Source organism: Squalius cephalus (assembly GCF_949319135.1).
Source record: "Squalius cephalus genome assembly, chromosome: 7".
In the NCBI taxonomy this organism is placed as follows: Eukaryota; Metazoa; Chordata; class Actinopteri; order Cypriniformes; family Leuciscidae; genus Squalius; species Squalius cephalus.
The window spans coordinates 37,292,286-37,307,199 of NC_137128.1; the positions used below are offsets into that span (position 1 = coordinate 37,292,286).

Sequence of the window (14,914 nt, forward strand, 5' to 3'; positions counted from 1 at the left end):
TAAAATGTTGAACAATATTAATTTTAAACCTGTCTTAGTCATAAAAAACACCATATGAACTCTAAGCATATTGAAGTTGATTAAAAAATAATTTGAAACATTTTACAGCGTTTTGAACCACCACATTACCATTTTTCATATGTTCCCAGGCCTGTGTAACAGCACTTACTAAACATGAAATTTCAATGAATACTTTTTTTTTTTTTTTTACATTGTTGGGTGTATCAGTAATGATTCTCTCATATATTTTTTCAATTATTACATTTATTTTAACAATTATAATCAAGGTTTTTAGCTTGTCCCTTAATTTAATGTCCACTTTGTTATTTTTTACTGCTTTCCCTTTAAATGAAAGTTGGAAAAATTAAATGACATCATATCATAAAGCAGTTATCACTTCTTTGGAGGGAAAACAACTTGGGCAAGTGAGTGAGTTCCTCAACTATTTTAACGGTCTATTTATCAATTTTATCTTTCAAATGTGATGCGGTCAACCTTAGTATGTCCACACTGTTTAGGGAAATGTGAAAAAAGTTAGTAGGAAAATCATATTTTTAGAAGGACAGTTTTAAAAAACATGCAATTTTTAATTTGATACACCTTCTATGTTAGCTTGTTTTTGCTCAGACAGTGCATAGGCTGATTTTAGATCAGAATGTCCACCCTGTTAGTGTTGACCCTGTTATATCTGAAGAGTTAACAAAGTGGACACTGAGTGTACTAGTGATTGTGAAAGTAATTTATTTTTAAAGTTCAAGAAGTAGTGCATTTAAAGTTCGTCGGCAATGTTTTACATATTGTTTCCCATCTAAATCCAGTTCAAAATCAACTAAAATTGTAACTGGTTGTACGCGAGCAATAGGAAATCATCCATTCTCTTTATAACACTTGTCCACCCTGTTATTATTCTGTCCACCCTGTTAAACAGTTTTTCCACAATAATTTCATAAATTCAGCAAAGAAGTACACTAACAATTCAGTGACAATGAAAATTTACAAGAGTATCAATAATGTAAAGTAAACAAACATGCCTAACAGGGTGGACATTTTTGATCTTCCATTTCATTTATTTTGTTTAATAAAGGGTTACATTTATTTACCCGAGCTTGACCAGAGTATTTTTTTCATTTATGTAATTTATATTACATCACTATTTTATAATACAAAATCAATTTAATTATTATTATTATTATTAAATGCTATTTCTAAATGCCATGCTTTGTATAAAGTTATCACTAATGAAACACTACATTAATTCAGCCAGCGTACAGTGAACACTTCTAATAATAGCGGTGGGATGTAGATTAGGAAACGAGAAGAAAGGTAAGGAAATGCCTGCGAGCTCCGCTGGGAATGACCCGAACCATTCAGAACCGAGGCAGTGAGGGAGATGTGAGGGTGAGGGAGTCCTGAACATACAAACTATATATAGCCTATATATATATATATATATATATATATATATATATATATATATATATATATATATATATACAGCCGGTTATTTTCTTAGTACAAACCCAACGGGAATTGTTATATCTTTCATGTATTTTGTTTTCTGGAACAGAAACAGCAGAACATCCTTCTTACAGCAACATGAAAATAGTATTTTCATATCCAACTTACCTCGGTGAAAAAGTTATCCATTGTCCTTATAATAATGAATCTCTGAGGTCTTCATAGGAGTCGACGAGCCGAGCCATACGTGTCAGTGAAAAGTGTCATGCGGTCCCTCACTGCATCTCACTGATCTCTAGACCCCTGGAGCCAGTTTGTTTCTCTCTCGCGCAGAGACACGTCTTTGTTTCAGACCATACAGATGTTGGGAACTATCATGTGTCCCACTGCCAAACCAAAAAGTTTTCTCTTCCACGAGCGCAGTGACACCGGGGCTCGCGAGGCGCGCTTCGGGACGAGATATAAAGACACGGCGCGAGGTGACTTTGTATGCCGGTGTGACACGCGCCTCGGTAAACAGCGAAGGCTTCGGCTCCTGCCAAGTTTGCAGAGACTCCGCTGAGTCGGCTCGCTGCCTGTTGGCTCCGCCCCCGCGCGGTTTGAATGGCAAAACTTCTGTAGATCCGTAGCCTCGCGCGCACCTCCTGCTGTTCCCGTGGTGTGAGCGCGCGGGATAGTTGCTCAGTTGTGAAACGGAAAGCTCATTTCAGAGTTGAAGGCTGATAAACGTAGATGTAAATTAAATAGCCTAAATGAATAATCTTTCTTTAATGTAGGCCTACCCATCTATCTATAATGTATCAAAAGAAAAACTTTATCAACGCACAATCCTGCTCAATATTAAAACCACTTAAAGAATATTATCTATCTATCTATCTATCTATCTATCTATCTATCTATCTATCTATCTATCTATCTATCTTGAACTGTTTAATGAGTTTCTGTATAAGACTGCCTTCTAGTGGTCGTGTACATGACTGGCACATTTGCACACGTTTTAAAACCAGGAAATGTTTCAGTTCAGAAAAATCGAAACAAGCTCAAGCTGTTGTCGAACCGTTGTGGATGTCTCTCGATCTGTGCAATAAAATGGCAGAATCCAGTATTTCTTTGGCTCAGGATCAGTTCAGTTGTTCAATCTGTCTGGATCTACTGAAGGATCCAGTGACCATTCCCTGTGGACACAGTTACTGTATGATCTGTATCACAGGCTGCTGGGATCAGGATGATCAGAAGGGAGTCTACAGCTGCCCTCAGTGCAGACAGAGCTTCACTACAAGACCTGTTTTAGGTAAAAACACCATGCTGGCTGAAGTGGTGGAGAAGCTCCAGAAGACAAAACTACAAGCTCGTCCTGCTCAGTGTTACACTGAATCTGGAGATGTGGAGTGTGACGTCTGTACTGGGGACAAAAACAAAGCCATCAAGTCCTGTCTGGTGTGTCTGAACTCTTACTGTCAAAATCATTTTGAACGTCACGAGGAATTTCACCCAGGAAAGCGACATAAAGTGGTGGACGCCACTGGACGACTTCAGGAGATGATCTGCCCTCAACATGAGAAACTACTGGAGATTTTTTGTCGTACTGATCAGACCTGTATATGTTATCTGTGTACAATGGATGAACACAAAAACCACGACACTGTTTCAGCTGCAACAGAGAGGACTGAAAAACAGGTATGAACTATGAGTAGTTATGTTGAATAATAAATGTTTCTTCATAAATCTATATATTCAAAGATAATTTTCAAACAATGAAACAGATAATGTAATTTCTAAAAAAAAAATTTGCTCATGTTTGAAACAGTTCTTTGTGACATTCTCTCAAAGAGGCGCATGTAACGAGTTGTATATTGACTGTATACTAAATCTTTAGAGACAGTTGGAGGAAACCCAGAGAAAATTCCAGCAGAGAGTCCAGGAGAGACAGAAGGAGCTTGAGGAACTGAGAGAGGCTGTAGAGTCTCACAAGGTGAGTTTAGAGCAGAAGAACTGCTGGAAGAGCTGTTTCAGACTCAGTTAGGACTCTCCTCCAGTCAGTCCGTGAGGAGCCAGTACTGGAGCTCTTTCAGTCCCACTGAAGCCCACTGTGGGGAACAGGCTGTGTGAGGGACCAGTAAGAGCTGAGTGAATGGACTGGTTCTAATGCGTCTCTGTGTGTCCTAACAGCGCTCTGCACAGGCAGCAGTGGAGGACAGTGAGAGGATCTTTACTGAGCTGATCCGCTCCATTGAGAGAAGCCGCTCTGAGGTGACACAGCTGATCAGAGACCAGGAAAAGACTGCAGTGAGTCGAGCTGAAGAACGACTGGAGCGACTGGAGCAGGAGATTGAGGATCTGAGGAGGAGAGACACTGAGCTGGAGCAGCTTTCACACACAGAACATCACATCCATTTCATCCAGGTAACAGAGATCTGACAAACAGGACAGTGTCTTTAGGAAGGGAAGAGATTGTGTTTCCTATCAAATGTTTATGTAGCCTGACATCGTCATGAGAATATGAGTCTGATACTGCTCCATTGGGCTGTGATTATGGGGTGTGTTTTAACCATAGACTGTAAAAACATATGGACGTAGTGTCCGTGACGTCACCTGTAGGTTTCTGAAGACCATTTTTGAAGCCTAAAGTGGGCGTAGCCGACCGTCGCCATCTTGGAAGTGCGTCACTCCCGGATAAACGAAAATGGGCGAAAACCCCTAACGTGATGGCCAACAGACAGCAGACACACGGCTAATGATGACTAATGACCACAGCAGCGGGAATCCACCTGTCTCTCAAAAGTGGACACAACCTTAATTATGCAGAAACATATATTATAAACGCTCTCCGTCCACACTAGCGTTTTCAGGCGTTTTCGGACGTTTCATTGTGGATGAGAAACTTTTGAAAAACGCCTGAAAACGCTAAATTCACATTACTGCGCATGCGTTAAACCCCCACAAAAGATCACTGATATGATTCAGATGGAAAAATAAATAATGAAGTTATCGTGCAATTCTTCTGACAGGATAATTTTATTTAGTAAAATATCTCACCATTCACTGATGCGGTCCAGGTCGCACGCAGTCACCATATGTTTGGTCTAAAACGCAATTCTGTCATCTTTGCAGGACTGTGATATGAAGAGTGTGCAATGTAGAATATTTTTAGCAGCAGTGTGAAAGTGAATAGCACATAACAGGCACAATACTGGTAATAAACACGAATATCTATTGGTACAATATGCGTCACATGACTAAATTTACGTCATTGTTTTTAAATACAACCGGTTTCACAGTCCACACTACAATGGAAAAACGGCGTTTTCAAATGTATCCACTTTGGAGTGCGTTTTCAGAAAAGCTTTGTTTTCATTAATAAAAACGCCGTCTCAGTGTGGACGGAAGGCCAAAACGGAGAGAAAAATATACGTTTTCAAACGAAAACGTATTAGTGTTGAGTGTTGACATGGCCTAAGGCTTAATATAATTTAAACGGATTTCAACATGGGGGAGATGCAGATTTGACTCACTTTTGCAGCCAGCCTCAAGCGGCCAGTTGATGAATTGCCGTTTAATTCACTTCCGTGTTGGTTTCAAGATAGAGACAGGGAGGTTGCATAGACAGTAAAATAAATGGACACAGCGACCCCATAGACTTCAACGGAGAAAAGTGAAGCAAATTAGAAGCACTCACTTCCTGATGGCTGAGCGTACTGCGCAGACTCAAACTGAGCTTGATGACGTAGATGTGACGTGAGCAGCCTGTCTGACAGTTGTAAGTCTTCTAGTAGCTGTGCCAAGAGAAATCTGAATCATTCCCTTCCGAATCTTGCAGAGACGGAGAGCGTGAGTAGGAGCTGTCCATGAGCTAGGAGCAGGAGCAACTTTATGACTCTCTATGGGCTACAGAGAGTCGCATGTTTATGACGCAATCGTTAGCCTATTTTTACAAAAACTGCATCTACGGGGCCATAACGTAAGATACAAGGTAATGAAGCCTTTTATACATAGTCGTGTTTTTAAATAGAGTCTTTAAACGCCTCAGATGTAAAGTTATTCGCTGTCAAAGTGACGCCAAAATGAATGGGAGTCAATGGCATGCTAACAGCAGGTGATGGCTTGTTAGCCATTGGCGGCCCCCGGGGATGGTACGCTTTCCGAGTGCTGGATTACGCCCCTGGGAGGTTGCTGCTTGGTTTCAACCGAACCAGGAAGGAAATTGTCTCTGCACTCAATTGGATAGACCTACAACCAATCAGAGCAACGGAGTAATTGACGTATGTTCTTCATTCATCTTTCCGATCGACAAATGCCTTGATCGCGATTCTCTGTTCCTCTTTTCAAATGAATGTGCTGTCGATATCTTCTATAACAGACGCGATGGCGGAATCTACACATGATGTTTCATGAACAAAGTTCGGGAGGAGCATGTTCAAATAATCAATCCAATCAACTTGTCATCAAACAATTACCATGCTACCCTATCAGCATGAGAGGAAGCATATATTTATTCACTCTGTCATATCACCTAACATTCCTTGACAGTTTTCAGCATCCCTCCACTCACTCTCGGCTTGTTCTTCCACAGCCTGGAATACGGGGGGAATACTTTGGGTTCGGGCCGAATACTGAGCCCGAGCCCGAGCTCTCTCCTCAGACAGCACGCCAAATATGCATTTATTCTATCTGACTTATTTGTAAGTGTGAAATCTCAATTCTCCAGCGGCAGTCATCTTTATTGTAAACAAATTCAACCCAAGCGCTCTTTGGTGACGTGGATGATTACGTTACTGTTGATCATCTGTCCATCAACGTATAAAGCACCCCCTAACAATTTGATTGGTCCAAACAGCTTTAGTTCGGGCATAATAGCGATAATAGCTCCACAACGGATCAAGTCCAGACCGAACTTCCGACCTAAAAATGTTGTGGGGCGGGGCTAAGTTCGGCTGGCATCCACTAGGGATGGGCAAATGAAGCCTCATGAAGCAATGAGGCTTTCCCCTGATTGTTCCGGGAAAAGATTCGAGGCATCAAGAGTGTCGAAAACAGCGCCATCTTGTGGCAGGTCAAATTTATAGCAGCCATAAACCCGAGGTGCGTATTTCACCTCCGTTGTTTTATCCATTAAACACAAATAAAAGCCTGACTGCGCTAAATGTTCAGTTTTCTGATAATATAATTCACATATTAAAGTGTGTCAATAAATTAATTGTAACAATTATATTAATACTAATTATAAAAATTCCAACAGAGTTGCTTGATGCAAGTAAATTATGGTTATTATTAATGGTTTCTATGCTGTTTATGTCAGAATATGATCATTTAACATATAGGATATAGGCTTATTTATAAATTAAAAAAAAGTTAGTAAATGGACTTAAACTTCCAAAAATCTGTAGAGTAGTGGTCTGGGTTCAAACATTCCGACACGCAAAGTGAAGCATTCATGTGACTGGAAAGAAAGTGAGGCTTCATTTTTCGTTGATCACGTGTTTCTCTGAAAACAATACGCGCTCCGGCACGGAGCTTCATGAGAAATTGCGCTGCATACTCGATACGCGCTTTGAAGCTTCAGTGTCAAATGTAACATCACTAGCATCCAGGCTAATGTTTCTGTGTCTTTAGCTGGTGTTTCTATTGTGTCTTTGTTTCATTGTAGAGTTTCCAGTTTCTCTCTGTCCCTCCTGGATCTACAGACTCGTCCAGCATCACTGTCAGTTCTCGTCTCTCTTTTGATGATGTTGGTAATTCTGTGTCTCATCTGAGAGAGAAACTGGAGCATTTCTACAGCGAAGAGATACAAATTATATCTGGTAGAGGTAAGCTTTACATTTCCTGAGCTGTATCATATGTTGTCATGTAGAAAGATAATGCATATTTAAATCATAAAAAAAAAAAAATCTTATTTAAATGTAATATTATTTTACAATATTTACTACAAAATATCCGTTGGTTTCCATAGTGAGAAACATCAACATCATTCCCACTCCTGAACCCAAGACCCATGAGGAGTTTCTCCAATGTAAGTCTCTATGATCATACATGTACATAAAGAGAGACTTCAGCTCTTATTATATCAACAATCAAACTGAACTGTATACACCATTCTTGATTTACAAAAGACACATTTACTCTGTTAATATTCAAAGTAGGCCTACAATAAATTATACCAATCAGGAATAACCACATGATAGTTAGTTTATCTTACTGGGTAAGTTAAACATCCTGGTCTGGTCACTTGTGAACATCACTAACTGCTACGTTAGGTTGTTTTGACAGAAAAATATTACAGTTTGTGATGCTGCTGAGTTTGTACAGCTGCTGAATAAAATATTTGAACAGGACTAAAAATAAACAGAAAATGTGATTTGACTTTTCAATTCTAAATTTTTAAACAACTATTATTTCTGCTGGTCAACTCCAAACACAAAAAGATACACCAACACAATGATGTTATGATGTTGATAACAGTGAGGCAGATGTTGTGAATCTTTTTTCCTAACGTATAAAACATGACTGCAACTTTCCATGCATTAAAAAAACTAAATATTTCAAACCTCTGGTGTATTATTTTTTTATTACTGAAAGTCATGTATTACTTGATAATGTTTACTTTTTTTTTATCTTCATCAGATTCCTGTCAGCTCTCTTTGGATCCAAACACAATGAATAAAAACCTTGTACTGTCTGAAGGGAACAGAGTGATTAAATACACTGACACAGAACAGCCGTATCCTGATCATCCAGACAGATTTGATGGTTATCATCAGGTGTTGTGTCGAGAGAGTGTATGTGGATGCTGTTACTGGGAGGTTGAGAGGAGTGGAGGGGTGGGTATATCAGTGTCATATAAGAGCATCAGTAGGAAGGGATGGGGAAATGAGTGTAGCTTTGAACGTAATGATCAGTCCTGGAGTTTGTTCTGCTATGACTCCGGTTGCTCATTCTGGCATAATAACAAACTGACTGAACTCCCTGTAGTCTCCATCTCCTCTAGAATAGGAGTGTATGTGGATCACAGTGCAGGAACTCTGTCCTTCTACAGCGTCTCTGACACAATGACCCTCATTCACAGAGTCCACACCACATTCACTCAGCCTCTTTATCCTGGGTTTAGAGGTACACTATCATGGACAGGACAGGGCTCAAAAATGAAACTCTGTGATCTATCAATATAGAGATTATAAGTTGAGTTTCTACAAATAATATTGTGAGAGATATTCTCAAGATATCATTGTCATGTTTTGATTTTGACAATGTTTCTTATGTTTACTCCAAATATGATCAGCACAATATTAATCATTTTTATTCACAAGTTGCAGTTATGCTTGTTATTTATGTCTGACGTTGTCTTTTAAATAAATCAACTATATTTTCTTCACCTAACAGAACAAAAGAATTCAAAGTGATTTTTCATTTCATTATTTAGCGCTGACAGCTTTGTATCTTCAGAGAGTGTATGTACATGCAGTTCTAGCAGATCACATTCAACAAACTATAAATGCATTTAATAAACTAACTTATTCTCTCTGTTTCTGCAATTTCCCCAAATCCCTTCCATAAAATATCTCTTATTGCCATTATTTAAAGAGAGGGAGCCCACAACACATTCACTTAATGGAATTAAAACCTAAATTAAAGATGATTTGTAACATTACTTTTATCATGAGAAGAAGACAAGGATCTGCGGTGTCAGTTTAATTCTGTAAGCACTTCACAAAACTGCAGTCAGTTTCAGATCACTAATCAAATGCTGTGATAGTTTCTTATTTTGGTAGCTGTCAACATACACACATGGAAGAATCACAATGAAACTGAATGTTGGACAAATGATCACCTGTCGAGTTTTGACTCTCTGAACATTGATCCTCATCCCTGAGAGCTGATGAAGTCCAGGACTGGTGCTGTTGTAATCGTTCTCTGAAGCATGTGTGTGTTGCAATGCGCTGAAGACTCGTCTCTGGTCAGGTTTTATTTGCTGACAGTGTTTTTATAAACTGCCGCCAGCACAAAAATTACGAGAATTTTCCTTCACTTCATTTTGCCCTACACCCTACAAACCCCTAAACCCTACAGATCATTAAACCCTCAACAAATATGTTTATACCAAAAACAGTGAGCAAAAGCTTTCCTGTAGCTCAAACAGTAGAAAATGGTGCTAGCAACACCAATGTACTGGGTTAGTTTCCCAGGGAATGCATGATTTGATTTAATGTGCAGTATACCTTGAATGCAATGCTTATCCCTTTGGACAAAATAATGCAAATGTAACTTAAATTCAAAGGGTCTCTCATTTACAAAGAAGGATGTAAACGGCTTCAGATTGATTTTAATAGGCTATCATAAAATTACGTTTCTAGTCTCATAAACTGTCTTGCGAATTTCTGTGCCAGACTGCCATCTACAGGTAGCAGTCGTGTAAATTATATGACTGGCACATTTGCACACGTTTTAAAACCAGGAAATGTTTCAGTTCAGAGAAATTGAAACCTAAGCTCAAGCTGTTGTCGAACCGTTGTGGATGTCTCTTGATCTGTGCAATAAAATGGCAGGATCCAGTGTTTATTTGGCTCAGGATCAGTTCAGTTGTTCAATCTGTCTGGATCTACTGAAGGATCCAGTGACCATTCCCTGTGGACACAGTTACTGTATGATCTGTATCACAGGCTGCTGGGATCAGGATGATCAGAAGGGAGTCTACAGTTGCCCTCAGTGCAGACAGACCTTCACTACAAGACCTGTTTTAGGTAAAAACACCATGCTGGCTGAAGTGGTGGAGAAACTCAAAAAGACAAAACTAATAGCTCGTCCTGCTCAGTGTTACACTGAACCTGGAAATGTGGAGTGTGACGTCTGTACTGGGGACAAAAACAAAGCCATCAAGTCCTGTCTGGTGTGTCTGAACTCTTACTGTCAAAATCATCTGGAACAACATGAGAGTTTCTTCAAAAGTAAGAGACACAATCTAATGGACGCCACTGGACGACTTCAGGAGATGATCTGCCCTCAACATGAGAAACTGCTGGAGATTTACTGTCGTACTGATCAGACCTGTATATGTTATCTGTGTACAATGGATGAACACAAAAACCATGACACTGTTTCAACTGCAGCAGAGAGGACTGAGAAACAGGTATGAACTCAGTAGTTGTGCCTCCTAATAAAAATCTTTAATCCCATAATCCCATCTACATAATCCAAGATAATTTTCCAAGACGTTACTTCCTGGGATCTCCCAAAAATCTTATTTTTTTACTTGAGGCAAATACTTTTTATGCAGTATAATTTATCAGATTCATTTTTTATTTGTTATTCATACAGAGACAATTAGGTAAGATGCAAAGAAAATTCCAGCAGAGAATTGAGGAGAGACAGAAGGAGCTTGAGGAGCTGAGAGAGGCTGTAGAGTCTCACAAGGTGAGTTTAGAGCAGAAGAACTGCTGGAAGAGCTGTTTCAGACTCAGTTAGGACTCTCCTCCAGTCAGTCCGTGAGGAGCCAGTGCTGGAGCTCTTTCAGTCCCACTGAAGCCCACTGTGGGGAACAGGCTGTGTGAGGGACCAGTAAGAGCTGAGTGAATGGACTGGTTCTAATGCGTCTCTGTGTGTCCTAACAGCGCTCTGCACAGGCAGCAGTGGAGGACAGTGAGAGGATCTTTACTGAGCTGATCCGCTCCATTGAGAGAAGCCGCTCTGAGGTGACACAGCTGATCAGAGACCAGGAGAAGACTGCAGTGAGTCGAGCTGAAGAACGACTGGAGCGACTGGAGCAGGAGATTGAGGATCTGAGGAGGAGAGACACTGAGCTGGAGCAGCTTTCACACACAGATGATCACATTCAATTCCTCCAGGTAACAGAGATCTGACAAACAAATTGATTTTGAAATTGATCTTTCTGTCTTTAGCTGGTGTTTCTATTGTGTCTGTGTAGAGTTTCCAGTCTCTCTCTGTCCCTCCTGGATCTACAGACTCACCCAGCATCACTGTCAGTCCTCGTCTCTCTTTTGATGATGTTGGTAAATCTGTGTCTCATCTGAGAGAGAAACTGGAGCATTTCTGCAGAGAGGAAATAGAGAAGATATCTGGCAGAGGTAAGCTTTACATTTATCACATGATGTCATGTAGAAAGACCATTCATATTTAAATCATTCAAAAATGTTTAATATTTAAATTTAATATTATTTTACAATATTTACTACAAAATGTCTGTTGGATTCCACAGTGAGAAACATTAACATCATTCCCGCCCCTGAACCGAAGACCCATGAGGAGTTTCTCCAATGTAAGTCTCTATGATCATACATGTACACTGCCGTTCAAATGTTTGGGATCAGTAGGATTTTTATTGTTTTTAAAACAGTTAACTTCTGCTCACCAAGGCTGCAATTATTTAATTAAAAATACCAACAACAAAAAAACAGTTATATTGTGAAATATTATTACAATTTAAAATAACTGTCTGAATATATTGTAAAATGTAATTTATTCCTGTGATGTAAACACTTCAGTGTCACATCCTTCAGAAATCAGTCTAAAATGATGATTTGCTCTTCAAGAAACATTTATTATTATCAATGATGAAAATGGTTGTGTATAATTATTTTCAGGATTATTTGATGAATAGAAAGTTCAAAAGAACAGCATTTATCTGAAATAGAAAGCTTTTGTAACATTATACACTACCGTTCAAAAGTTTGGGGTCAGTAAAAAAATATTTTTTTAAAGAAATTAATACTTTTATTCAGCAATAATCCATTAAGTTGATCAAAAAGTGACAGTAAAGACATTACAAAAGATTATATTTCAAATGAATGCTGTCCTTTTGAACTTTCTATTTATCAAAGAATTCTGAAAAAAATGACACAACTGTTTTCAACATAATAATCAGAAATGTTTCTTAAGCAGCAAATCAGCATATTAGAATTATTTCTGAAGGATCATGTAATGATGCTGAAAATGCAGCTTTTCATCACAAGAATAAATTACATTTTAAAATATATTCAAATAAAAAAGTTATTTTAAATTGTAATAATAGTTCACAATATTACTGTTTTTTTGTATTTTTAATTAAATAAATGCAGCCTTGGTGAGCAGAAGATAATTGTTTTAAAAACATTAAAAATCTTAACAATCCCAAACTTTTGAACGGCAGTGTACATAAAAGAAAAACTTTAGCATTTATTAAACTGAACTGTATACACCACTCTTGATTTACATAAGACACATTTACTCTGTTAATATTCAAAGTACAATTAACTATACCAATCAGGAATAATCACATGATAGTTAATTCATCTTGCTGGGTTAGTTAAAAGTCCTGGGGTGCGTTTCCCAAAAGCACTGTAAGCCAAAGTTAATTGTTGAGACCATTGGTGGCCTTTACGATCAGCTTATGATGCTTTTGGGAAACACAGCCCTGATCTAGTCACTTGTGTTCATCACTAACTGCTACGTTAGGTTGTTTTGACAGAGAAACATTAAAATGCACCTTCAGCTCAAATGTACAGTTTGTGAGGCTGCTGAGTTTGTATAGCAGCTGAAAAGAGATTTTAAAACATTTGAACAGGAGTAAAAAAAAAAAAGAAAAAAAAAAAAGATTTGACTCTTCAATTCTAAATCTTTAACCAACTATTATTTCTGCTGGTCAACTCCAAACACATACAGACACACCAATACAATGATGTAAATTTTTGTCCTAATATATATATATATATATATAAAACATGACTAACTTTCCATGTATTTAAAAAACTTAATATAATAAACCTCTGGTGTTTTATTTTTATGACTGAAAGTCATGTATTACTTGATAAATGCAGATTATGTGTTTTATCTTCATCAGATTCCCGTCAGTTCTCTTTGGATCCAAACACAGTGAATAAATACCTGGTACTGTCTGAAGGGAACAGAGTGATTAAAGACACTAACAAAGTCCAGCGGTATCTTTATCATCCAGACAGATTTGATGGTTATCCTCAGGTGTTGTGTCGAGAGAGTGTGTGTGGACGCTGTTACTGGGAGGTTGAGTGGAGTGGTGAGGTGGATATATCAGTGTCATATAAGAGCATCAGCAGGAAGGGAGAGAGAAATGAGTGTAGATTTGGATGTAATGATCAGTCCTGGAGTTTGTTCTGCTCTGACTCCATTTGCTCATTCTCGCATAATAACAAACTGACTGAACTCCCTGTAGTCTCCAGCTCCTCTAGAATAGGAGTGTATGTGGATCACAGTGCAGGAACTCTGTCCTTCTACAGCGTCTCTGACACAATGACCCTCATTCACAGAGTCCACACCACATTCACTCAGCCTCTCTATCCTGGGTTTAGAGGTACTATATCATGGACAGGACAGGGCTCAAAAATGACACTCTGTGATTTATTATATGCAGAGATTTTACAAATAATATTGTGAGAGATATTCTCAAGATATCGTCATGTTTTGATTTTGACAATGTTTCTTATGTTTACTCCAAATATGATCAGCACAATATTAATCATTTTTATTCACAAGTTGCAGTTATGCTTGTTATTTATGTCTGACGTTGTCTTTTTAATAGAAATCAACTATATTTTCTTCACCTAACAGAACAAAAGAATTCAAAGTGATTTTTCATTTCATTATTTAGCGCTGACAGCTTTGTATCTTCAGAGAGTGTATGTACATGCAGTTCTAGCAGATCACATTCAACAAACTATAAATGCATTTAATAAACTAACTTATTCTCTCTGTTTCTGCAATTTCCCCAAATCCCTTCCATAAAAGATCTCTTATTGCCATTATTTAAAGAGAGGGAGCCCACAACACATTCACTTAATGGAATTAAAACCTAAATTAAAGATGATTTGTAACATTACTTTTATCATGAGAAGAAGACAAGGATCTGCGGTGTCAGTTTAATTCTGTAAGCACTTCACAAAACTGCAGTCAGTTTCAGATCACTAATCAAATGCTGTGATAGTTTCTTATTTTGGTAGCTGTCAACATACACACATGGAAGAATCACAATGAAACTGAATGTTGGACAAATGATCACCTGTCGAGTTTTGACTCTCTGAACATTGATCCTCATCCCTGAGAGCTGATGAAGTCCAGGACTGGTGCTGTTGTAATCGTTCTCTGAAGCATGTGTGTGTTGCAATGCGCTGAAGACTCGTCTCTGGTCAGGTTTTATTTGCTGACAGTGTTTTTATAAACTGCCGCCAGCACTAAAAATATGAGAGTTTCCCTTCACTTCATTTTGCCCTACACCCTACAAACCCCTAAACCCTACAGATCATTAAACCCTCAACAAATATGTTTATACCAAAAACAGTGAGCAAAAGCTTTCCTGTAGCTCAAACAGTAGAAAATGGTGCTAGCAATACCAATGTACTGGGTTAGTTTCCCAGGGAATGCATGATTTGATTTAATGTACAGTATACCTTGAATGCAATGCTTATCCCTTTGGACAAAATAATGCAAATGTAACTTAAAT

General features: G+C 38.4%; 3 protein-coding genes across 4 annotated transcripts in view; 2 read left to right on the forward strand and 1 right to left on the reverse strand.

The window, feature by feature from the left end:
• myo10 (myosin X) overlaps nucleotides 1-2,057 on the reverse strand; it is a 44,541-nt gene extending 42,484 nt beyond the window's left edge. The window contains exon 1 of the mRNA XM_079875292.1: nucleotides 1,627-2,057. Within this exon, the coding sequence (XP_079731418.1) occupies nucleotides 1,627-1,647 (21 nt within the window). The 5' untranslated portion in view covers nucleotides 1,648-2,057. The remainder of the gene's footprint in view (nucleotides 1-1,626) is intronic.
• A 419-nt stretch (nucleotides 2,058-2,476) lies between these two features.
• Nucleotides 2,477-8,975, forward strand: LOC307160966 (tripartite motif-containing protein 16-like). The gene is made up of 6 exons (XM_079875370.1): nucleotides 2,477-3,135; nucleotides 3,335-3,430; nucleotides 3,628-3,861; nucleotides 7,103-7,262; nucleotides 7,406-7,465; nucleotides 8,077-8,975. The coding sequence occupies exons 1-6, from the start codon at nucleotides 2,524-2,526 to the stop codon at nucleotides 8,619-8,621; spliced, it is 1,707 nt and encodes a 568-aa protein (XP_079731496.1). The 5' UTR covers nucleotides 2,477-2,523; the 3' UTR covers nucleotides 8,622-8,975.
• An 873-nt stretch (nucleotides 8,976-9,848) lies between these two features.
• On the forward strand, nucleotides 9,849-14,273 carry LOC307160967 (tripartite motif-containing protein 16-like). Of its 2 annotated transcripts, XM_079875371.1 has the most exons (6): nucleotides 9,860-10,576; nucleotides 10,765-10,860; nucleotides 11,058-11,291; nucleotides 11,372-11,531; nucleotides 11,663-11,722; nucleotides 13,283-14,175. In XM_079875371.1, exons 1-6 carry the CDS (start codon nucleotides 9,965-9,967, stop codon nucleotides 13,849-13,851), a joined length of 1,731 nt encoding a protein of 576 aa, XP_079731497.1. In that variant the 5' UTR covers nucleotides 9,860-9,964; the 3' UTR covers nucleotides 13,852-14,175. The 2 variants fall into 2 exon arrangements, with proteins under 2 accessions (XP_079731498.1, XP_079731497.1); XM_079875372.1 differs by lacking the exon at nucleotides 10,765-10,860 and having other exon boundaries at nucleotides 9,849-10,576; nucleotides 13,283-14,273.
• The last annotated feature ends 641 nt before the right edge of the window (nucleotides 14,274-14,914 follow it).